This window comes from Taudactylus pleione, unplaced genomic scaffold (assembly GCF_031769625.1).
Source record: "Taudactylus pleione unplaced genomic scaffold, aTauple2 ptg000185l, whole genome shotgun sequence".
Taxonomy (NCBI): domain Eukaryota; kingdom Metazoa; phylum Chordata; class Amphibia; order Anura; family Myobatrachidae; genus Taudactylus; species Taudactylus pleione.
In genome coordinates, this window is record NW_028284587.1 from 1,002,103 (window position 1) to 1,026,306 (window position 24,204).

General features: G+C 47.6%; 1 protein-coding gene across 7 annotated transcripts in view; it reads right to left on the minus strand.

Annotated features, from left to right (window-relative positions):
• The window catches only part of APLP2 (amyloid beta precursor like protein 2), a 68,241-nt gene extending 44,250 nt beyond the window's left edge, over positions 1-23,991 (minus strand). For 3 of the 7 annotated variants that reach the window (XM_088476239.1, XM_088476240.1, XM_088476235.1), the window contains exon 1: positions 23,838-23,977. In XM_088476239.1, coding sequence (XP_088332365.1) covers positions 23,838-23,909 — 72 coding nt within the window. In that variant the 5' untranslated portion in view covers positions 23,910-23,977. Of the gene's footprint in view, positions 1-23,837 lie in introns of all 7 variants that reach the window. The other 4 variants (XM_088476237.1, XM_088476236.1, XM_088476243.1 and 1 more) reach the window with 3 other exon arrangements.
• Positions 23,992-24,204: the final 213 nt, after the last annotated feature.

A 24,204-nucleotide genomic window follows, 5' to 3' on the forward strand; every position in this document is an offset into this window, starting at 1 on the left:
CAAAACTCTGGCAGCGCATGCTGGGATACGTAGTCCCACAGCAGCTGGAGTGCCAAGGTTCGCCACCACTGGACTAGGGGAACCAAATGCTTTATATAAAAACTAGCAATAAGGGAATATCCACCTTAGCTGTCCCCAAGGGTGACTCCACCTTTTACTATGCCACCAGCGTTCACAGGCATCAGGTGTGTCTAATACATAAATGAAGTTTAGCAACAATTTATCCACATGCAGGACCATTTTCATATGGTGTAGGACAGGCCTGGCCAACCTGTGGCTCTCCAGCTGTTGTGAAACTACAAGTCCCAGCATGCCCTGCCACAGTTTTGCTGTTAGGGAATGCTAAAACGGTGACAGGGCGTGCTGGGACTTGTAGTTTCACAACACATGCAGAGCCACAGGTTGGCCAGGCCTTGAGTAGGCTATTGTACATGCATGCAGCAGAGATAGGGTTATCCTGTACATACAAGTAATACTTCACTCCAATGATACAGGCTTACTAAGCAGATCAAGGAAGGTGTTACCGGGGACGAAGGACATGAGGGCTATTATACAGTGTGTCATCGTGACACAGCAGCCTAATACCAGTAATTGGTTTTGTATAGACAGACATTTGCAGCATGAACCATGATGATAGAATATTAAATAGACATGCAGACCATTATAAACTCCATACAGAGGGAGAGAATAAAAATCCATTGTTTTAGTTAAGAGCAGATTTAAATTGAAAGCTCTTGAAAAAAAATAAAATAATAATTCTGCGGACAGGATAACCGTATTCATACCCCTTTTACACCAACCGAATAACCCGGGTTATTGCCGGGTCGATGCTCTGTGTGAACGGCTCCCAGAAAAATTTCCCGGGTTGATTTACCCGGGAATCTTACTCGGGTTGAGAGCAGGGTTGAACACAGTTTGTTCCCGTGTCATGCGGCAGTGTGAACGGGTGCTACCCTGCTTATTTGACCCGGCTAGCTCTGAAAGATGCTGATTGGAGCTTCTGGGGCACTGGCAGATGATGTAATTTGTCAGTGCCCTGCAGAGAGATGCACATGGAGCCATCGCTTGCCTGCCTAACCTCCTGCACAATGGCAGCCTGACCAGCAGCCACAAACACAGGCTGATACACAGCCTGCCACAGCCAGAACAACAACCTGTAGCAATGCTGTAAGCAGTCCCTACCCCTCTCTTTTGTTGCCTTTTGTGACCATCTTTGTCAGACCTTAAAACAGACCATTTTTAATGACTTCTATAGAGAAAAGCAGGGATTACCCGGGTTCAGTGTGAACGGGGCAAACACGGGAATAACCCGGGTCAAGTTGCAGTGTAAACGGGGTCTGAAGCCGAGTTCGATCCGGGATTGACCAGTGTTCAAATTCCAGGGTCGGACCCGGGATTTTGGTGTAAAAGGGGTATAATAAAAGGCCATACCATTGGCATATTAAAGGATACAGCAGCGATTCCAATCCGGTAGCGTCACAAGAACTCGCAAGTAAGCAGTGAAATCTGGCACATAAAAGGTGCTTAGTTTATATGAGTGTTACGTTAATACATTTGTGTTACAGTATAATAGCAGGTGAAGTTAGCACCAAAAGGAACAGCTGGAATACAAGGAGCTGGTTCATCCATAACCTCAGCAGAACCACACTCTTCCTCCCCCACCTCCAACATAGGTCTATATGATAAAAGGATATTTTGCAAACCATGCACAGGCCATAAAAACACATGTAAGATACTACACGGAAGGTGAACAAGGGCGCCAGTAGCATGGAAGTGGTTTGGAAGCCTGTGCTATTAATCTTTATTTTGCATTACTTGAGAACGGTGCATTTAAATTGCCTTCGGCCTGATTGTAGATATCCAAATGCTACTTCTGGATCCTCTGAAGGCGGATATAAACCTATACGGCTGAAGGGTCCCGCTCGGCGGCTGCACATCGGATCGCAGAGGTGCAATATTCTGCGAGCGACTGACCATTTTAAACCCTTTCGCAACATCACCAATGCCTCACACCAGATGTTAAAACCTGAAATAAAGCTATATATCTATATAATATCTATCTATCTATATGCGCGCGCACACACACACACACACACACACACACACACACACACACAGCATAAAAGCAAATGCCACAGGGAAGAGATTTTAAATGACATTTTAATTACTTTATTGGAGAGGTGGTCATTCATAAAATGTCAGAGCTTAAAATGTTATAGGCCTCCGAAAGTGATAAAATAGGCAACGTCATGCAATAGCGCGTACAGCTTATGTAATACAAACAGCCATTGGTAAGCCTGAAGATAAAACTGAGACCTTACATGGTAAAGCGAGTGGGGGGCGCGCATAACACAGAGCCACCTCTAATGGGACCCAGCGCAATAAGCAGTTAAAAAAAAAAAAAAAAAGATAGAGAGTTAGTCTAATGTCTTTACACTGGCTGCTCCAATACCGGTTTGGTAGTAATGTGACCCCATATGGCGAGTACACAGCAAGAGAGGATTAATGATCTGTAATCAGCTAGGGCTGGTGGCTTATATCGCACTGGGCTGAGAAGTAGCTACGGGGGTCACAGGACCACCGTGCTGCAAAGCAGTGTGTGATCGTAGATTGCTGGGCAGCAAACAGGCTTTTGCGCGGCCCGACCAGCATCACCAGACACCTGCCTTCAGGTTTCACTATTTAGGATACATCTACCTGGTAGGGGGGACACGGATACCAGCCACCGTGTGCTGCATTTGTAGAAGAACTGATCAGGTTTCATACACGATCAGGAAAAATAAAAATAAAAAGGTTTAAAAGACGAAAAAACTGAACATCTGGATAATTAGGAGTTTTGGCAGCAGCATAAGTGAGGACTGGAGGGAGAGAAAAAAAAATAACACGCAGACAATGATTAATCTGAAGTCCATAAAACCAGTGCAAACAAATGAACAGGTTGAAGTATTTGGCCAGAAAAACACTCGTCCTAGAAATTCTCTGCAGCCATGGAAACCAGTTATGTGAGCAATGCAGGAACGCCCCGAACACCCAGACTGGGAGGCTGAGCCTGGCACCCAGCATCAGGCCTAGAGTGGCTCCTGGGTGACATCACCTATGTACAGGGTATCACAGAGTACTTCATAATCCCCATTTTATCTGTATAACACAGCAGGAGGCTGCAAACGGCAGGGTTTCACCAACGCGGCGCTGATACAGCTGTATCCTCAATGTGAAGGCCGTCGTAACCATAATAAAGGACACACCTCGTTTTCAATGACCCTGCCTCACCCTAAAAGGGAAACATGAAGTGGCCTGGATCCATTAGCCAGATAACGCGACTATTCCACAAGCATTGCGGGCAGGAAGACTCCCAAGCCAGACCGCGTTGGCATCACCGTCCATCGCACAAGGCCTCTGTAGGCCGCATCTCTAACGGTGGGGTACAGAGGCCCCTTTCACGAGACAGGAGGGGATATGGGGGGGGGGGGGGGGAGGGTTATGTGACACCTAAGAAATGAAAGCACCTGGCTGTGGAATCACTAATTTGGAAGCGGTACAAGAATATCCCCACGCATATGAGTCGCCGAAAAAAATTGGAACTGGCCACAGGTTGCTATGCTGAAGGGAAAGGGCCGCACTCCAATGGAACAGCAGCCGGGCGTTTAGTGGCTGGCACAGGGCTCCGAAAGAGAAGTATACGGCGTCTACATGCGCTGTAACAGGTTTTAGTGTTTGGCATAAATCTATAAAATGTATTTTAAAAAGAAGGAGGTGGTGGTGGTGGAAGAAAGGCAAAAAAAAAAAACACCCAAGCCCCCACATCACGTTTTTACAAGCAAGAGAGGGAGCAGACTAATGAATAATAAGACAGACAATTGTAAGACATTGTAGTGATCAGGCCCCCGGCGATTCCCTGCACAGCAGCAGAAGCCATTCCCATCCATCTCATCCCCAGCATACAGCAGCCAGAGACTCTGCAATGTATTCCACACAACGCCCAGTATCTTCCCAGCCATAGAGGGGATCAGAGGCGGCCTGTCAGCTCGGCTGACGAGAACGAGCGCATCACCCTGCAGGGGGATATATTACATGTCACAGTCTTGGAGTCTCATTGTGCTAAAAGACCCCCTCCCCAAGAATACATCATACTAATTACCTCCACTCCATCCACCACTAATGAGGCAGATAACACCCAGGGGGCAGAATGTTGTGTGTATACCACTTGTCGTGGGTCTCAGCGCTGTAGGCGACCCATTTAAAGAGACACACACACAGAATGCAACCAGACTGCCCAGGAAAGGGCCAAATGTGCCAGATTATGGTTTATATGTAGTGTCCCTTTATATAACCGGAAGTGGACCTGTCCCCTGCAACACAGCGGTGCAGCAGCCTTCACTAATATATAATCTCACCAATTACCAGACAGCAGACCATGGAGAAATCACCAATTCTCCAGCGGTACCTGATCCCATTGCCCACTATAGTGACAACAGAGGCAGTCAGTTTAAGAAAAGTAAAGTAGTGTTCCTTCTTGCACCCTACACCGGTCACAGCCCGTGCAGTTCCTCTTTCCTGCCTGGGGTGTCGCTCTCTGCTCTGGTGCTTCTAGCAAACTCAGCTGATGCAACAAACCTCTGATCTACAGACCAGGGTGTGCTAGAAACACCAGAGTAGAGGTTTGTTGCATCAGCTGAGTGTGCTAGAAGCAGCAGAGCAGTGAGCTACACCCCAGACAGGAAAGAAGAACTGCACGGGCTGTGACAGGGGCAGGGTGCTAGAATGAATACTAGAAAAGAACAGCTTTTTGTCGCTTGTGTTGAAAAACGAACGCCAGGACAGCATGGCACGAAAATAATTGCCCTCTCTGTGTGTAAGAGACACTGGGGCAGATGTTCTAAGCCTTGGAGAGTCATAAAGTACCAACCAATCAGATCTTGACATTTTTCAAACACAGCCTTTGACATGACAGTTAGGAGCCGATTGGTTGGTACTTTATCCCTCTCCAAGGCTTAGTGCATCTCCCCCCCACTATAAGAAACATGTGATAGAAGCCATGTGAATCTTGATAACAATCCTACTCAAAGTGCATGACTGCACATGGTTACCACGTCAGGGACGGAATACACTTGGCTTAGTTTCCCATAGGTATCAAAACTACTTTGCTGGTTGCCTATGGAGCACTGCCATAGTTCTGAGATTCCACCTCACACTGTAATGCTCCCAACCAGCAAAAACTGATGAAGAATGGATATACAGGACCTTGAGACACACCTATAGTGTTCATTCTAGCACCCTGCACCTGTCACAACCCAGTTCCTCTTTCCTGCTTTGGTGTCGCTCTCTGCTCTGGTGCTTCTAGCACACACTGGTCTGTATCTCAGCAGTTTGGAGCTTCTAGCACACTCAGCTAATGCAACAGAGCGGAGAGCGACACCCCTGGCAGGAGAGAGGAATTGCACGAGCCGTGACAGGTGCAGGGTGTTAGAATGAACACTACACCTACATGTATAAATGTCTACTTTGGATACAAACACTTCCACACGTTACACTAGCTTCAAGTGCTGAGCAATGAGCCTTGGGAGATGGCAATACTTTATATAGTGATGTTTGCATTTTCATACAGGTAAAAAAAAAATAAATAAATAAAAAAAAAAAAGATATTATCAATAATAATATGTATAGTAACAGAAAGTTTGATAAATCCAGATAGATTGATGTTCATTATTTAATGGCTTTATATTCCAAAACGAAAAAAAGGAACATGGGAGGAGCGGAGGAGCGTAACTGAGGCACTGGGATATATAAAACAGAGGACAAGTCTTTTATCTTGTGTGCGCTTTTAAGAATCAAAGCAAAGTGTTCAGTGTTGTCGGCTGGAATTTAGGTCATCCAATGGGGGATTACAGAGGCTTTCATGCTGCCGCAGTTACAGGGAGAGACTTGGTCACGTACAGGACCAGGCCTACACCATGGGAAATGGAAGGTGCAGGGGTCCTATTTATTTATAATATATATATATATATATATATATACATACACATATATACACACACACACATATACACGTGCCTTTAATTCAAGCCTAAAAGGCGGGTTCTTACAGCCTAATAACACACATATTTCTGGCTCTCGGCTTCAGTGGAAGCGGATGGACCAGTACACACAGGTTGCCTGCAGCGTTACGAGCGCTCCCACCTTATGTGACTATCTACTATTATGGGAGGACAAGTCACATGGTGATTGCTATACTATAAGCAAAGGGGGTCCTGGAAGTGCAGAATCTTGGGAATGCGGCGTTTCCCATAGGGTCTCCCAGCACCACGAAGGCCACAAAGGACTTCTGGGAAAATTCTGACACTGTGCAACACTCTGCAAGTTAGAAGACCGATGTTCTAGATCCCTCCATATGCTCAAACGTTCCCTCCTAAAGGCTAATGCACGTAAACGTTCTTTACAGTCGTGAAATCCAACTCCGAGCACGTATCTGAACAATGCAGAGATTGGGTTATACAGACCGGCATGTCTACATATTCAAACTGCATTTTTTCCCTTTAAAGGCCCACGCCCCATTCACTACCTGTCAGTACTCAACTCTTCCTAGCAGCATCACTGAAGGCGCCCGACGGACACAAGCCACGCGCTTACAGCGTTTCATACACTTTTACAGCGTCAACAAAAGGCAAGGAAATGGCGATCAGTGCACTGTACATACGCGTTCCTCCGCCGGCTGCGTTTCATTAGCCCTAGGAATACAAGCGCTATAGCAGGGGTAGGCTAGGCAGAGTTGTGGCACTCCGGCTGTTGTGCGGCAAGCCCCGACAGCAAATCTGTGGCAGGCCAACGCTGGGATGTGTAGTTCCACAGCAGCTGAAGTGCCGCACGTTGCCTACCCCTGCTATATAAGAATACTGGTGCGGCCCCCAGTACACTGCTTGTGTGAGGCCACGTTATGTTACTGCTAACTGACTGGCGACATGTTAGTCGTACGCCAATACATACAATTACAATACTACACATACCCTTGTTAGTAAATGGAGCACCAATCACTGTACAGTTTCATTTTATGTCCTGGCAGCGTACTGTAGGACCCAGGGGACACCACCAAGTCAGGGGTCCAAAGCAAAATGGGATTGCAGTTGCTGCAATTATAATTTTAGTTGTAATACGCTCCCCGCCACCTTCTCCTATACATCACCAAGTGCTTTCCCGACGTGGAATCTGTGGTTCCCATAGCGAAAGCTGTAAAAACCCCTTGTTATCTGCCCACCATTTGCATAATGGATGTGACTGGACATTGTAATTCCCTGCAGAGCATTTGACTTATCAACCCGAGAGAGGGGGGGGGGGGGTTATAGACAATAACACCAGAAACATTCAGCTAGTTCTTCAGGACAACGACCTGTACAACAAGCGGAACAGAGGCCCGGCAGGCAAAGCTGCGGGTAGCAATTAGGACTCAGCGACCTACAGGAGCTATGTCCAGAGCTACTGTATGCAGCCGGGGTATCAATCAGCATGCCGTCCTCAGGCTGCTGTGAAACTACTCACTCCAGCAAGCCCTGCCGCAGTTTCAGCAAGTCCTATTAGCAAAACTGTAATAGGGCATGCTGGGATGTGTAGTTCCATAGCAGCTGGAGGGGCTGTATGTTGAATACTCCTGGTATACAGGATACAAGCAGCATGCAGTCCATCCTATGATAGGTGGAGGTCATAAAAGATGTTTTCCACAGTCAAGGATCTGGTTTGAACGTGACTGCACTACCCCTGAGACTTCATTAGCAGCAGATCCATCCACCCCCCCCCCCGTGTGTAATAGAAGATATTATGCTGAGCAGTATTCTATATATAACCCACTTGCCTTGTATCCTAATCACTCCTCACAACATAAAACACATTACTAAACAGGGGAGGGTACCCAAGCACCGTGCAACGTAATCTGCGTGCAGAAGTAACCAGCTGAGGACAGCGAAACAACGCAGCGCGTTTCAGTTTTATTAACCGGACCAGCGGCGGCCACTGGTTGTTGTGAGCCAAATCCACCCATGTAGCCGGTATCATCCGCCTAATCCAATCACGGGGCAGTATGCCAGCGCTCCAAGACGTAGGAGTGTGGTCACTTTAATAAATAGCAGGTAACCATTCTGTCCAGCGCCCCTTTAAAAACAAAAGCTTTCGTCTAGGGGGGGGGCTGGAATGACCCAAAAGAGTGTCTCATCGTCTGTTTCTCCAGGCAGCAGTCTGTAGGGAATTTGTGGCCGCTGGATGGTATGGGGCAGGCTGCATGCATTGTACACAGTTCCTGGGCAGCCGATTAGCACAGGAAGAGACTCTCGGTTGCCTCTGGTCTCAGTAGTTATATGAGGTCAGGCAGGAGAAGAGGAGCCAGGAAGAGATCAGGGAACAGACACTTCCTCGCTTTCCTGTACATAACCCAGTTACCCCCCTGAAATCTGCAGTCACTGACTGATCCGGCCAAAAGCTAGGTGCCAACTGCATTGCGACCACGAGGCTCACGCAGGCTAGCTCAGGGGTTCTGTACAGTGCTCTATAAGCAGGGAATTACGGATTGGCGTCCATGCTGCTGGAAGGCTGTACCGCACTGCTATATGGGTTTCAGAGAAAATAAACAATGGCAGGCTAAGGCAAAAGGTGGGCGATGAGCACACTCCGTGAATCCTTAATAAATGTGACGGGAGGAGAGTGCAGCATGTGCGGATTATAGCGGGGATAAAACGGTGGAACGACTGGAGAGATGATAAATAGCCATACAAGCAGCGCTGCTTTGGACAATCCCACCCAGAACAACAATGCAATTAGTGGATTGTCCATGAGGACACGTGGCAGAGGAGGGGGAAGTGAAAATCCGTTTGTCTGCGAATGTTTCAGGTTGTCCCCCTTCATTACATTAATGAATACAATCATCACTACTAGCTGGGAGTTCGCAAAGTCCTGAAAATTAGCATTATATCACCGTACGAAACTGAGGTTTGGAGGGGTTTTTTTTTTATAACGAATTTGAAAGCCGCTGCACACCGCCAGCGAATGTGAAAAAACACCGCCAGCATGTGTGTGGCGATTTTCACATTCGCCGGCGTTGTGCGGTGGTTTCGGGGGTCTTCACTCCGATTAGCTGCTGCACACATGACGTCTCCAGGGTGAGTCAGATGGTTGCCAGGAGACGAGTAGGCCCAGACTGAGGCCTGTGTGTGAGAACCTGGGCCCAGGATACACAGCTATACTGTGGGTGGAGATGAGTGAGGGTGTATATATTGTGTATACGGCAACAGGGTCTCTGCCAGGACGCTGGGCCGCAGAACACTAGTGTCTGGTGCTCTGCTGAGACCCCCACTCAGGACATGCCATTCTCTAATAATAAATATACTTTTATAGAGATCTAGCTGTAAGTGTCAGACTTTTCTTTTTGCAAACAGCGGTTTAATGCAGGTTACGCTGTGTCTGTATACACTGCATTACATAGACCTTCTCATACCAAACACATGAATACTCCCAATCTCATGCAGTCATTCCTGTATGGGTCAAACTCCAATAATCCAGGAACTATATGGCTCTGGGTGGAGCAGGAAATCAGGAACAGAGACAACCCGTATGCAATCTGGTTGTACAATAACTCCATGACCAAGCCTATGAGAATGTATGATGTTAGGAGGACTAGAGCAAAGGCTAGAAGACTATTACATTAGGCAGAGTCTGCTTGTTCTGCAGTTATTTATCATAGTCCGCAGATTATACTGACAGAACAATGCATTGGACATTACGCCCATGTCGCCCTGACCATCCCCATACTCCACTCAGACCTTAGCCAAATAGCGTATGCCAAAAGCCTTGTCACACAATGCCGACACCCCGCGGCACTAAAGTCACACGCCGCCCGTCTCCCTGCCTAACCGCATTAAGCAATGACATCTGTGACCGTGGAGACGCGCCGAGGGGTGGCAGCATGGCGGCTGAGCAGGCAGAGGCCCTAATGAGAGGAAAGTTTTCGTTTTAGTAGCAGCCCTGTTGTACTGTGGAGATGGCAGGAAGAATAATCTGCTTACGATCACTAATTATGGCGTGTGCAGGTGCATGCGTCCGCTTACACCAAGTCTCCAAGGTGACTCCTCGCCCCGTGCGATCACACCCGTCTCCGGGGGAGAGAGCACACGGTAGCAATGCAAATGCACAGACACCAGATATAGATCAGCATAGCCAATATCACAACATGAAACCAGGACGGCTCCTGCCACAGCGTCATCTTGTGTATATAATTGTATACATTTATAGGCGTGCACGCTGGAAGTGTCTCACCTTATAATAGGTGCACCTGACATGTATAAATGCAATGTTCCTGATGGCATGGAGTGGTGGTCCTTGGGATGTGTATGTGGGCACCAGTTGACAGTCGTGATGTCGACATTATTCAAATGTCGACTGAACATATTCACATCGGCACAAGGTCGACATGTGCGGCCATTCTGCATGAACCGGCAGCAGGGAGTGAGTGTGTGTGTGTGTGTGTCCCACGATACCTGGTAAGTCACCACACCACCACCGAGGGGGGAAGGGGGGGAGGGGGTTAGCGTTAGGCACCCCCCCGGGGGACTTAGGTTCAGGCGGCGGGGAAGGGGGGGGGATTTGGGTTAGGCACTGGGGGGGGGGGAAGGTTAGGGGTAGAAATAGGTTAGTCAATACTTACCTTGGGACGATCTGGATTTCCTCCTCTGCCGGGATGCCGCTGTCGGGATTCCAACCGCCAGGCATGGGTCCGGCGGTAAATCATACCGATTCAGTTTTGTCGACATTCTAATCATGTCAACATTTCATCAGTGTTGACATGGTCAATGTTGACAGTGCCAGCTTTCCGAGACTTCTGGCTCAGTTTGCCCTCACTTTAAAGCAGACAGGAACATGTAACCCAATACCGGCAGTCACTTAACAGGACAGGCCCTTCCTTTAATCACGAAGTGGCATATAGCTTACCAGACGTAAGCAAATGTACATTTTACGTATAAATAGCAGACAGTCGCTTCCCTGGCTGAAAGCAGACTGCTGGGTTTTGATATAAATACACAGGCAGGACTTTTAGCTACCGCTTGCTTATTGGAAATTGGGAAAAGTGAAAATAGCCACTAAAAAACGCACCAAGACTGGAGCTCAGTATGTACATCACATGCAAATCGGTTCCCGCAGTCTGGTACAAGAGCAGTAAATGAAAAATCAGCGCTCCGGCCGCTGATAGTAATGAGGAGATACAGGAGTGAATTCTAGTTCTCCAATAAGCAGCCTGTTAGGCAGGTGTCACACTGAGCGCTACCAAATCATACGAGAGGCTTCGAGGACCCGTAAGGGAGGGTGACCATACTGCCACGCCGATGCATCCACACCGCTGTACAGTATTTTTACAGGCCTCACCATTGCCATTATTTTACATTTACTGTAAAAGGAACCAGTGCGTTTGCACTAAGGAAAAAATAAAATAATGGGGGGTTTTTTCCCCCATTTCATTTTGTTAAATAGCAGCAGCATAGACACAAACAAACCTGACCCCATCAAACGCCCAGCCTGCCAGGGCACGGAAACATCAGAGGCATTTAATAGGGGCACAGAGCTGATGTAGCCTCAGGGCCTGGCTGGACGGGGTTATGTCAGCTCGGCGCCCAGCTCCTATGAAAAGAAAATGCTTAGCTGGCTCTCTGTAGGAAAACAGCGAGGATCTGTTAATTAAACAGACGTCAGAAAGGGGGTCTTGACCTGTACTGAACATGGAGCAAATATCATCCTGCCGGCAAAAGTAGATTTTACAAGCTGTACTGTCTGCTGAGAAACAGTCCAGACCTACAACTCCCAGCATACCCAAGCGGCCGCAGGGAGAGCCAGGAAACTGCTAAAAGTGTCATTAAAATCAGTACTGATGCCAAGAAAAACGTACCACCTCAGTCTCTTTACCAGCCAGTGCCCCGAGAAGCCATGTTTTAGGCTATTCCTGTTGGCACAAATTGGACAGTCAGCAGCTTATCCATTAGACTAACTCAGGAGGGCAGGCGAGACCATCTCCCAGCAAATTACTCCATGCAGTCTGGTAGAATGCCAGGTCACCAGAAGAGACAAAGGTTAGGAGACTGTGGTAGAAGCACTGGAGAAGTCTGGGATGGCATATATGTGTGTCCCAGATCACTATCATATGTGTTTTAAAAACCCCAAGAAAAGCCTGTTATGCCAAACAGACCAGAAGTGTCGGCTTTTGGTAAAAGCTGGATAATGGGACCTCGGGGTGTGGATGTGAGCAGAGAAGGGAGTGCTCCATCCACAGGCCATTCCAGGTGTTGGGCCTTTCAGTCTGAGAGCAGGCTGATTAGTAGTTGCACCTGAAAGTGGCTCAGATAAGTTGTGTTAGGTTTTGGTTCAGTGTCTCACATACCCTGGGGAGAACAGACACTGAGGTTTGTTCAGAGACATGATATTTGAAAGTGCTGTGTTTGTGGTAAGGCAGTAGGCCCTGCCACTTGTAGAGAGGGAATAACCTGTCTAGTCAGTGCCCAGACGGACTAGGATTTATTTTTATGTTTTGTTTATTTTGTTGTTTATATTGCACAATAAAACTGGTTCCGACCAGCTTGCACGAAAACCCTGGACTGGTGTGCTGTTTCCTGGCTGCTGTGTGTAAGGAGGTGTCCATCTACCCCAGGAGAGGGACCCCCTACCCTGACTAAATCACAAGACAAAGATCAAAAGGGTCACAGCGAGGAAGCAACACCCAGCCTGGTTTGTAGAATAATCAACAAAAGTAAAACCCAGAAAGTCTGTATTTTGGGCATCAGGGTCTAGCAGAGATCATTTCCGCCAAAAAAAATACTATGCTACAAGTCAATTTAAACCTATTTAACCTCTAAGACACAACACTGCCCTTTGCTCAAATCTCTACCATCGGGGCAAATAAACCATACCAATCATAGGTGCAATTCAACGCGATGTTGAATAGCCGCAGGAGGGAGCTGCCGCAGCTATTCAATACACCGCGCTGTTTGGGCGCGCTAAGGATTTCTTCTCGCACCTCCCGTGGGGATGCGAGGAGAAATCCGACCAAAGTGTCGGTCGTGCAGCCCATTTTCTGCTTAGCGCGGCGCTAACAGCCGCGCGCCCGGCACTTTATTATAGAAAGCCGGTTAACGCGCTTTAACACCCATGTTAAGATGCGATAGGCACGATAACCGGCATTCTCCGACCACATAGCGCACTGAATTGAATAGCTCCGGGAGCTCGCTCCCGGCGCTATTCAATTTGCGTTGATTTGAATCGCCCCCACTGTCCCCTAATTACTTTTTTGCGATCGAGGGCCCCACGGCCGTCCCAGACAAAGAAGAATACATTTCCAGAACAACGGTCATTGGCCCCAGACATTCATGGCAGAATCCGACATGCAGCTCTGCAATCCATGTTCTGTGAAGCGGCATGCCAGGCTGCGCATCACGTGCTCTACCACACTATTACCACATGTACAGACTTCCTCTTCACAGCTTCCCCACGATAAAAGACCAGACAGAAGGTTGGCATGACTAAACCACAAACCACGCGTAACATGATAGGCACAAAATGGAAAGTCCTGTCACCGACTGGGCTTTAGGTAATCATCATCCTTTATTTTTATGGTGCCACAAGTGTTCCGCAGCGCCTTACAAAGTACATAGAAAAACAAGTGACTTACAGTACAATACAATGCAAGACAAAGACAAAGTTTATATACACTGCATTAGTGGTCATAACACTCAAATAAGCAACAGGGCGTAAGCAGCCAGGCGTTAGGCGCCCGAGTGAGGAGTAGATGACAGTATAAATACGGAGAAGCACAAGAGAGTAGAGGGCCCTGCTCGTGAGAGCTTACAATCTAAAGGAGAGGGTCAGACAGACAAAACAGGTGTGACACAGATGGGGTAGAGGAAGGAGCAAGTAGCAGCGGGTTAGGATGAGAACTGGAGGGCATTAATGAAGTAGTAGGTCTTGAGAGCCCGTTTAAAGATTGTAGAGAAGTGGAGAGTCTGATAGAAAGAGGGAGAGAGTTCCAGAGGTAGGGAGCAGCACGGGCAAAATCTTGGAGGAGAGAGTGGGAGGAAGTATTCAGTTGGCAGGAGAGGTGGCGTGCATTTGTTGAGCAAAGAGTGCGGATGGGAGAGTGAAGGGAGAGGAGGTCAGATGTAAATGGGAGAGGAATGGGTTAGGGCTTTGCAAGTACCTTGAACTGGGTTCTGAAGGGGAAGGGGAGCCAGTATAGGGCTTGTAGGAGAGGGGAGGCAGATGTAGAGCGTTTGGGGAGGAAGGGGAGCCGAGCAGCAGCATTGAGGACAGATTGTAGCGGAGACAGGGAGGCCAGATGACAGGAGGAGGTTACACAGAAGTACAATCTGAACATGATCAATAAGTGGATGAGGGCCTTCGTAGCATTCTGGGTGAGAGTCTAATCTTGAAAAAAAAAAAAATGTTTTTTTTTTAAATAATTTTATTTATATAGCGCTTTTCTCCTAAAGGACTCAAAGTGCCTCTCTTTTTTAGAGATGGAAACGGCAGGACTGTGAGGTGCTGAATGTGTGGCTTGAAGGAGAGGAAAGAGTCCAGGATAACTCCAAGACAGCGCACTTTGGGGCTAGAGGAGATAGTAGTTCCGTCAATTGACAATGAAATTGTAGGAAGTGAGGTTATGCGGAGGGGGGACGTTTGGTGTTTGGCCTGTCCATCAAGCTCGTGGCAGCTGAGAAGTGGAGAAAGCATCAAAGAGGCGCTGCAGAAGTTACACCATCCAGAAGCAAGTGGTGCCAGTGAGAGCTCGGGGGTGGCAGACACTGTGTACTACACGTGGGGTATGCAAAATGGTACTGCAGAGCTGGCACTTAGTCAGCAAGTGTCTGGTGGCTTTGCCGCTCCAGTATTAGTGGTATGTAATGGGAGGGTCACAGAATTTAAACAAAACCCCAAAGGTGGAAATTTACAGAACCTTTTAAATTATTATTATCATCATTTATTTATATGGCGCCACAAGTGCTGCCCATAGTAACCAGATTCTAGTAACCAGGTGGTGCCCATAGTAACCAAAATCTCCCACCCCCCCCCCCCTCCCCCAAGGGAGTTACCATGCAACGGGGGACCCGGTCACGCCGAGCTGGCGTATCCTTCCAGAGACGGTCTAAGCTAAATAAGGTGTTTTTAATTTATTTTTTTACCAGGAATATATATTTCTAAGCTCCCAGCCCCACATCCCCAGTTGCTTTAGGGGAAAAGCCACAGAGCGAAAGCACTGGCACCTGGCAGGCTGCAGTCTACCGCAGCTGTGTGTGGGTGACTGCCGCAGGGAAGTCTGGGCAAGTCTCTTACAGAAACGGGTAAAGGTTTGAATGGCGTGATGTTGGAACCTAGTTATAAAGAAATGACTGGGCCATGAGCAGGGGGCTTCACCTCCCACCCAAACGCAAGGCTCATTTCCATCATGTCCCTCTAGCACTGTGACATTAATAGGAAGAATGGGCCCCTCGGTCATCAAGAAGTCACAGACGTTTCCCAACAGCAGCACAAAGGACAACAGGAAATCACAGCAGTTAGCATAGATCTGCTGTACCGTCTCCTACAATAAGAGGACACACCCATATTATAGGACTGTCACACCCATACAGAGGTCACAGAATAAAAACGGGACTGACTGAGCCAGCCTGCAGTAACCTGGATCCGATTCCTTCCGACCTGCAGTAACGTAACCGCAACGTCTGCAATATGCTGAGGAGAGAGTTCATACATATAATGTAAAACAAGAGCAAACACCCACACAACATCTTGTATGCAAAACAGGGCTGATTTGAGTGAAATACAAGGATTATGGGATCCAATTATGCGTCTCATATGAATTAAACTGTATAACTGCACAAAGGATGTGAAATGGATATGTAGAGCCATCCAAAGAGGATATATCAGCAATGTTTTAAAAGTCACGTTCCCTACACTCAACGTGTGAGAAGTGGCTTGTCCGCCATATTTTCAGTCCACAGACGGGATGTAGTCAGGATGCCGGCAGTCGAAATGCCGACCGCCAAAATACCAACAGTGAAAGCCCGGCATGGGACTAAAGACAGATGTCTAAATACCGATGCCCATCATTAGCCCCACACCGAAATCCCGACTTGCCTACATCGGGAGCTCTTAGCCGCAGGGGGAGGGTTAGGTTTAGGGACTCCCGGGGGGACTTGGGATAAGCCCCCTGAGATGGTTAGGGACCACCAGGGGGAGGTTAGGGAGCACCCCCAGGAGGGTTAGGCACCACTAAGGGAGGGTTGGGGGACTTACCCCAGTTGGAATTTAATCCGCCGGGCTTAGGTCCGGCGGTATTACGTAGCGAATCCCCACAGACACCCTCTGTTTCACTTTGAGGCGTGTCGCCCACACACACAGACAGCCATTTTGTAGGCAGAAGCCACGCTGAGTAATAGCATTTACAACACATACATGGAAGGAGCGGGCTCCTAGTTAGCAGGTGGGCTGCACCATGCCCACAACATGGCCGACTCTAGGGGGTAAATTTACTAAAGTGAGAGGTTTTAGAAGAGATGTTTCCCATAGCAACCAATCAGATTCTACTTAACATTTAACTAGCACCTTCTAGAAGATAATAGCTAGAATCTGATTGGTTGCTATGTGCAATCTCTCTTCTAATGGTGCGTACACACTGGGCGATAAAGTGGACGACTGAACGATAACGATATCGCTAAGTCATCCACTTTATCGTCCATTTTTAACTCCAAAACGATGAACGATAACGACGACTCACGTTCCCGTGGGTCGTTCGTCATCATCGTTCATCGGGCTGACATGCAGGCCAACCTGACGATCTCGTCAGGTTGCTGAATGTTGGGGAATGGGTAAAGAGCCCGGCGCTGAACGATATCGTTAATGATATCGTTCAGCGGCTGTGCTCAATGTCATGAACGACATTGAGCACGGCCTGCCGGGGACAACACTACACGATATCGCTCAGGGAGCATATCGTCTTGTGTGTACCCACCATTAAACTGACTTCTTAGAACTCTCACTTTAGTAAATTTACCCCTAGATGTAGCTGTAATGTGCACTCCAAGAACACTGTTAAAGAAAGCTATGAGCTTGTGGGTTAACTGGAAACAAACTTTTTTTTACATTTTTAATCTATTTTATAGCCATTAAAATCTCACAACGGCAGCAGTATAAAGACAACCCAAAGCATGAAAACGGCTAAAAATAAGAGTTCCCAGAATCAAACTAATGGATTCAGCAAAAGTTCGACCACAAAAACTTAGAAAATTAATCACTTAAACAGTAAATAAAAATAAAATAAAAATAGTTAAAACAAGCGCAACATACCCAGAAGGCACAAAACTAGAACACTACTGAAACCGGAGGTCACCATTTCCACAAAGAAATGCCTTCCTACACCATAAATACCAATTATCGAGGTAAACCAACCATTTCAATAATATTAATGACACTTTTAGCCAGGTTAGACTTCAAACAATTCCCCGGATCCACGTGACGCAGATACACACTGGGTTAATATCACCACCGGACCGCGTGCCTACGAGAGGTGAAGTTTCCGCTCCGCCTGGAGCCATAACACACTGGATTCCTGTTTCCTTTTTAGGACATTCCTAAAAGGAAGTGGTAAAGGGCTAATTTTAAAACAATGTATTATTACAGTCACTAATGTATACAGAAGTTCCTGTGGGTTTTCCCAACACAGGAGACTTGATGATAAATCTGCAACATTAATACCGCACAAGTCATAATGTAATGAGAAGAGCACGGGGACATTGTGCACATATATAATATAATTATGTTACATAACATGCCGTGTTCTTGCTCATCACTCCCATGTATGGCTCCATCAAATTAGTCATCGGGTTCTCCTTTATATCGGCGCATTCCAATGTATGGAATTTGAAGGCGGACAACCCACTCGCTGGACAGACACTTCTACCATTACAGAAATAAAGGTGACAAAATGAGTCTAATGGTTAGCCCCCAAAACTAAGCTATCCCCAAAAGGGGCAGGTCCTGCCAAATGAGACTCCGGACCTACACCAGTCCCGGATTAAGGGCCTGATTCAGACCAGCTCGCTAAGATGCATACTCTGGCTGCTGTCGATGGTATGTAGTGCGCATACCTTAGCGAAAGTTCACAATGCGTTCGCTCGCTGCGCATAGACAGCTCTGCAGAGAGTGTGACAGGAGAAGCCATTTGTAGGTGGTAACAGGGGCTTACCACTAAAAACAGGGGAGTGGAGGTGCAAACGCAGGCGTGCCTGAGCATCTCAACGGCATTTTAGAGGTGTGCATAATTATAGGACAGCGTCATAGTACACGTCACCTGGCTTGTTTTTACACTGAAGTACTCGCAGTTCTTGCAGCAGGGTATGGTCAACCTCAAGCGCTGCGATCACGTCCGATGTACCGATGGTTGCCTACACTTCCTGGCCATGAGGTGCACAAGTGGGCGTCTTAAAACAGGCTGGTGGGTGTCTGCATACACTATGTGACCACTCTCTAAGAAATACTGGGCGTGCTAATGCATTGCTGTGCGGTAGCACTGCCTACGCAATTTGCATACACATCGTGCGAGCGGCTCTGAATCAGGCCCTAAGTTTGTCCAAATTTTATGGTACAATTATGCAGTGAAATGTTTGTAATCTATGCATAAATTAGGGGTGGAGCTAAGATCTTCGTCATTTACAATGTGCTCATCGATGGCCACCAAATGATTGCTCAAAAAGTATTCATCCCAAATAATCAGCATATTATATAAAACAGTTATTAGTGTTCCATCTGGCACCCTGCACCTATCAGAAACCTACGCAGTTCATCTTTCCTGCCTGAGGTGTCACTGTGCTCTGGTGCTTCGAGCACATTCTGGTATCTCAGCAGTTTGTTGCATCAGCTGAGTGTGCTAGAAGCACCTGAGCAGAACACGACAGCCCAGGCAGGAATTGAGGAACTGCACGAGTTGTGACAGGTGCAGGGCGTTAGAATGAACACTACACCTACATGAATAAATGTCTAGTTGGGATACAAACACTTCAAAATCAGTCTGTTCACGGCATGGTTCGGTGGGAACCGTGCCGAACTGGTCCAACAATCAAGTTTCATCCATAAGTGAGGTCAAAACGTGTCCTCAAATAAACCTACATGAAAACCCCAAACATCTGCATCTAAAGCCATCAGCGTGCGGCACCATCGTCTGCCGACTGCGCACGGAATCCACTAGCAAAGGAAACCCAGCAGGTAAATAGTAATCCGCTTTGTATATCAAGGATCCAGCACGGGGTATGTATGAAGCTTTGCATGCAAGGTGGAGAAACCATTTCAGAGTTGCGCAAAGCAATCCTCCGATGCTGCTCTCAGAGGAAGCAGAAGTAATCATTAGCTGCCTAAGAAAGGCCAAGCAGGCAGATAAAAGGCCATTATACGGATACAGACAATGCTTCCGGTACATTTAACAGGTACAGAGGATGAGCCTTATCCTATGTGAGTAGCATTAATGCATTATGAGGAATCTGATCCTGGAGCACAGCAGAGCGCCAGGAAGAGACGCCTGGCCAATAACAGAACTCGCTGTCCATCAGTACTAGGTCACTCCAACTGATGCCATTCACCGAAGAGCGATACAGAGGCACCCGGCTCTAGGGTCCAGCTTAAGTGATGCCACGCAAATGATTCTGTTTGGTGCCTCTACTGTGTACGGGCAATACGTACACAAGGAAAACCATGGCTATGCCTCATATGTATAGCAAATGGAGAATTAAGCTGACTTGTTCCACTACACAGAATTACACAGATAAGCTGCATACACAGTACGATCAGCACAAACTACGATATCGCTGAACAATTTCCTTTGAGCTTTCTGTAGTGCAGGACAAACGATATTGGGTGTACACACTGATATCTATGGGGGCGATTCAATTCAACGCGAATTGAATAGCGCCTGGAGCGAGCTCCCGTAGCTATTTAATTCAGTGCGCTGTGTGGTCGGAGAATTGCACGTTAAACGGCATTCTCTGACCAAAGTGCCGGGCGCACGGCTCTTAGCGCCACGCTAAGGAGAAAAACAGCTGCGCGACCGGCACTTTGGTCAGATTTCTCCTCGCATCCCCAGGGGGGGGCGGGGGGGGATAGTGCGAGAAGAAATCCTTAGCGCGCCCATACAGTACCCTCCCGCAGCTATTCAACATCACGTTGAATTGAATTCCCCCCTATGATAGATATCTGTCAGTGAAGTCATCCTGCCACAACCCTGAACAGGCAAATCGTGATGAAATCGTCCACGTTGGCCTGCATGTACAGACGACCATAGATATCATTATCGTCCATGCGGGAACGCGCATCGTTGGTTGTTCGTTGATCATTCGCTGCATAAAAATGACTATGAACGATTTATCGTTGATCGATATAGTTATCGTTCATTAAAATCGAACCGTGTATACGCACCATTAGGGGTATATTAACTAAAGTGAGAGTTTTTAGAAGGAGAGATGTTGCCCATAGCAACCAGATTTTAGCTATTATCTTCTAGTAGGTGCTAGATAAGTGTTAAGCAGAATATGATTGGTTGCTATGGGCAACATCTCCACCTCTAAACACCTGCACTTTAGTAAATATACCTTTTCGAAAAAGAAATAGCATGTCCTATATTTTAGGTGCATCGGCTACATGACCTGGGGTCTGCATTACACAGAGAATCACATCAAATATAACGTCCAGTATCGCACAGCAAGGGGCCGCGTCCCCCATCCGAGATCAAAGGGGAACACTGTCATGGTCCCCGTTTAAATGTTAACATCTGAAGGCAGCAGATAAATCACCACCACAATGACTGACAGCGCGGCGAGAATTTCCATTACCCCAGGCCCACCATCAACCCTGGCACCTTGCTAAGAACTCCTGCGGGTCACACACAGCCACATGGCATTACCAGACGTAAGGAGCACTCTGCCACCTCCGTGCCACCGATCATTCCAATCTGACATATCGGAGAGCAACCTGATGGCACGCCACAAACGCAGAGGTAGTTTCTCTGGAATGGCAGAGACTTCCCCGGATGCTCGATCAAACGCAGCTAGGGCAGAGCAGGACCCCATTCCCCCATCCCAGCCACCTGAGCACTGAGGCCGCGCAGATTACAGGGAAGATGACAGAGGGAACTAGGCCGTACCAGTCACTGCGTGGGGAAGGCTTTGCAGCGGAGGGACGTAAGAGCCGGCTGATGAAATGTACGACCTTGGGCAAATCCAGAGCATATTAATTATTAAAATCTGTTTCCAATAGGATCATGGGAGGGGACACCGTCTCCACAGAGGACATATTGGTGGAATACAATGAGGCGATGTCAGTTATTTATCCAGCCCAGTTAAAGCAGTCGCACATAGGGCACAGTGACACCTAAACACCTTTTTGGGGGCTGTCACGCTTGAAACCCGCATAAAAGTGAAATGACCGATAAGTCGTCCTACCGTTCTGTTCTATAGCTACAGAAAGCGGCGCGCCCGGTCGCTGAAGGGTTAAAGTACACCAACATCACAACCGGTTGTATTTGTAAAAGCACAAAGCATAACTTACCACACGTTTTACATGTCATGTTTTTACCCATTTTCCTAGCACCTGTGTGAACGAGCCCCAACACGTAAACGGAAGATACTGCGTGTGACGAAAAGCTGAAACAGGCAGTCAGAATGTACTGTGTAAAAGGGGTTTACTACATTACAGTATTTTTATAGGGCTCCCTGCTCAACACACAAGCAAGTCATCTAGTCTGTCAGCACAATGGTTAAACCAAAAAAAAATAATAATGGACTACCGGGGCCTTTCCATCTGTTCTAGACTGATGGGTCATGCTGGGACTTCTAGTTACGCAATTGCTGGAGAGCCACAGGAGGCCCACTTACGAAATGGAGTGTAAACATTGGCCGACTATAAGGAAACGCAGCGTCAATGCAATTCTATTCACCTGTCTGACGATATCAACCGGCGCGGGAAGGGTTACACACCGAGCTATATATAATCTGAAGTAGGCCTGCATCACAAAGCAGCAGCTAAACTGTAAACACAGCTCTATTTGCATTGTCACAGGTATAGAAAGAGGATAGCAGGTAACCATACACCTGTGATTGTATCACCTCCATTGTGGAGACCTCATACAATGAGCATGTAACCCTTCACCTGCCCAATGCTAATGCCTTATTAAGCTCATGTCGTACAACAGAGAGCACCCTGGTATTCAGGAAACTGCAGTACGGTCCGACAGGAGGGGGGGGGGGGAATGCCACCCAAGCAGCATCATAGCCTGAGGACATCCTGAGGTGGGAGGCATCTGCTTAACCCTTTCTATGCCACATTCATTACACAGACACAATATAAGAGGGGGAGGGTAGCACAGTCATTAGGTTAGAGTGGATGACTAACACCAGCCCAGGAATGCCTGAGAGCAGGTCTAGAGGCCATATAGCATCAGTATGTGTTCCCAGCAGAGGGCAGACTAGAGCAATGAAACCCAAATCACCTGCAAAAGCACAACACACACTGATCAATATTAACACCCTATACAGTACCCTATACCATATCCTCACTGCCCTATACAGTACTCTACTATACCCTTATCCCGTATGCTTACTACACAGTACTCTATACCATATTCTCACTACCCTATATAGTACTCTACTATACCCTTATCCCATATGCTTACTACACAGTAGTCTATGCCATATTCTCACTACCCTATAGAAGTACATTATACCATATTCTTACTACCCTATACAGTATCCTTACTACCCTATAGAGCACAGCTCCATATAGCACTAATGCCATGTGGGTACTGCTGTATGGCATTGTGCTCTATAGGGCATTAGTGCTGTATGGCATTGCGCTCTATAGCAGCTATACTGTAGAGCACAGCGCCACACAGCACTAACGCCCCATACAGCACAGCGCCACGCAGCACTAATGCCCCATAGAGTCCAGCACCATACCCTATAGAGTCCAGCACCATACAGCACTAACACCCTATAGAGTCCAGCACCATACAGCACTAACACCCTATAGTCCAGCACCATACAGCACTAATACCCTATTCTCCATACAGCAGTAACAGCCTATAGTGCAGAAACATACAGCACTAATACCCTAGAGTCCAGCTCCATACAGCACTAATACCCTATAGAGTCCAGCTCCATACAGCACTAATACCCTATAGAGTCCAGTTCCATACATCACTAATATCCTAGAGTCCAGCACCATACAGCACTAATGCCCCATAGAGTCCAGCACCATACCCTATAGTCTACCATCATACACCACTAATACCCTATAGAGTCCAGCACCATACAGCACTAACACCGTATAGTCCAGCACCATACAGCACTAATACCCTATAGTCCAGCACCATACAGCACTAATACCATATTATCCATACAGCACTAATACCCTATAAAATCCAGCATTAATACCTTATAGAGTCCAGCTCCATACAGCACTAATACCCTATGAAGTCCAGCTCCATACAGCACTAATACCCTATAGAGCCCAGCTCCATACAGCACTAATACCCTATAGAGCCCAGCTCCATACAGCATTAATACCTTATAGAGTCCAGCTCCATACAGCACTAATACCCTATAGAGCCCAGCTCCATGCAGCACTAATACCCTATAGAGCCCAGCTCCATACAGCACTAATACCCTATGAAGTCCAGCTCCATACAGCACTAATACCCTATAGAGCCCAGCTCCATGCAGCACTAATACCCTATAGAGCCCAGCGAGTAAAACAGACCGCTACAACCTGTAGCTCTCTCTCTCCCATACCTCAATGTAACCGGCCAGGCTGGGTACGATCACCACGGCCACGAAGGCGCACACAGCAGGGAGGCTGCCCATGATCACAGCTCCTCTCTTCTCAGCTGCCAGCGCTAGACTGAGGGTACACAGCTCCTGCAGCCTGGTGGCCCGCCCATCCGGAACTGACGTCACCCGGCCGCGCCTTCCCGCCCTCGCAGCTTCTCCAACCACGGCGGTTGAGCAGCAGATGCACCGCCCACAACAAGTGCTAGCGAGGTGTGGGCGGTGCTCGTAAGATTCCGCGCCCCTTCAGCTGCGGCTCTCACAGCGAGACCTGACTGTGCCAGGGTGAGGCCACGCCCTTCCGAAAGGAGACCACGCCCACATTAAAGGC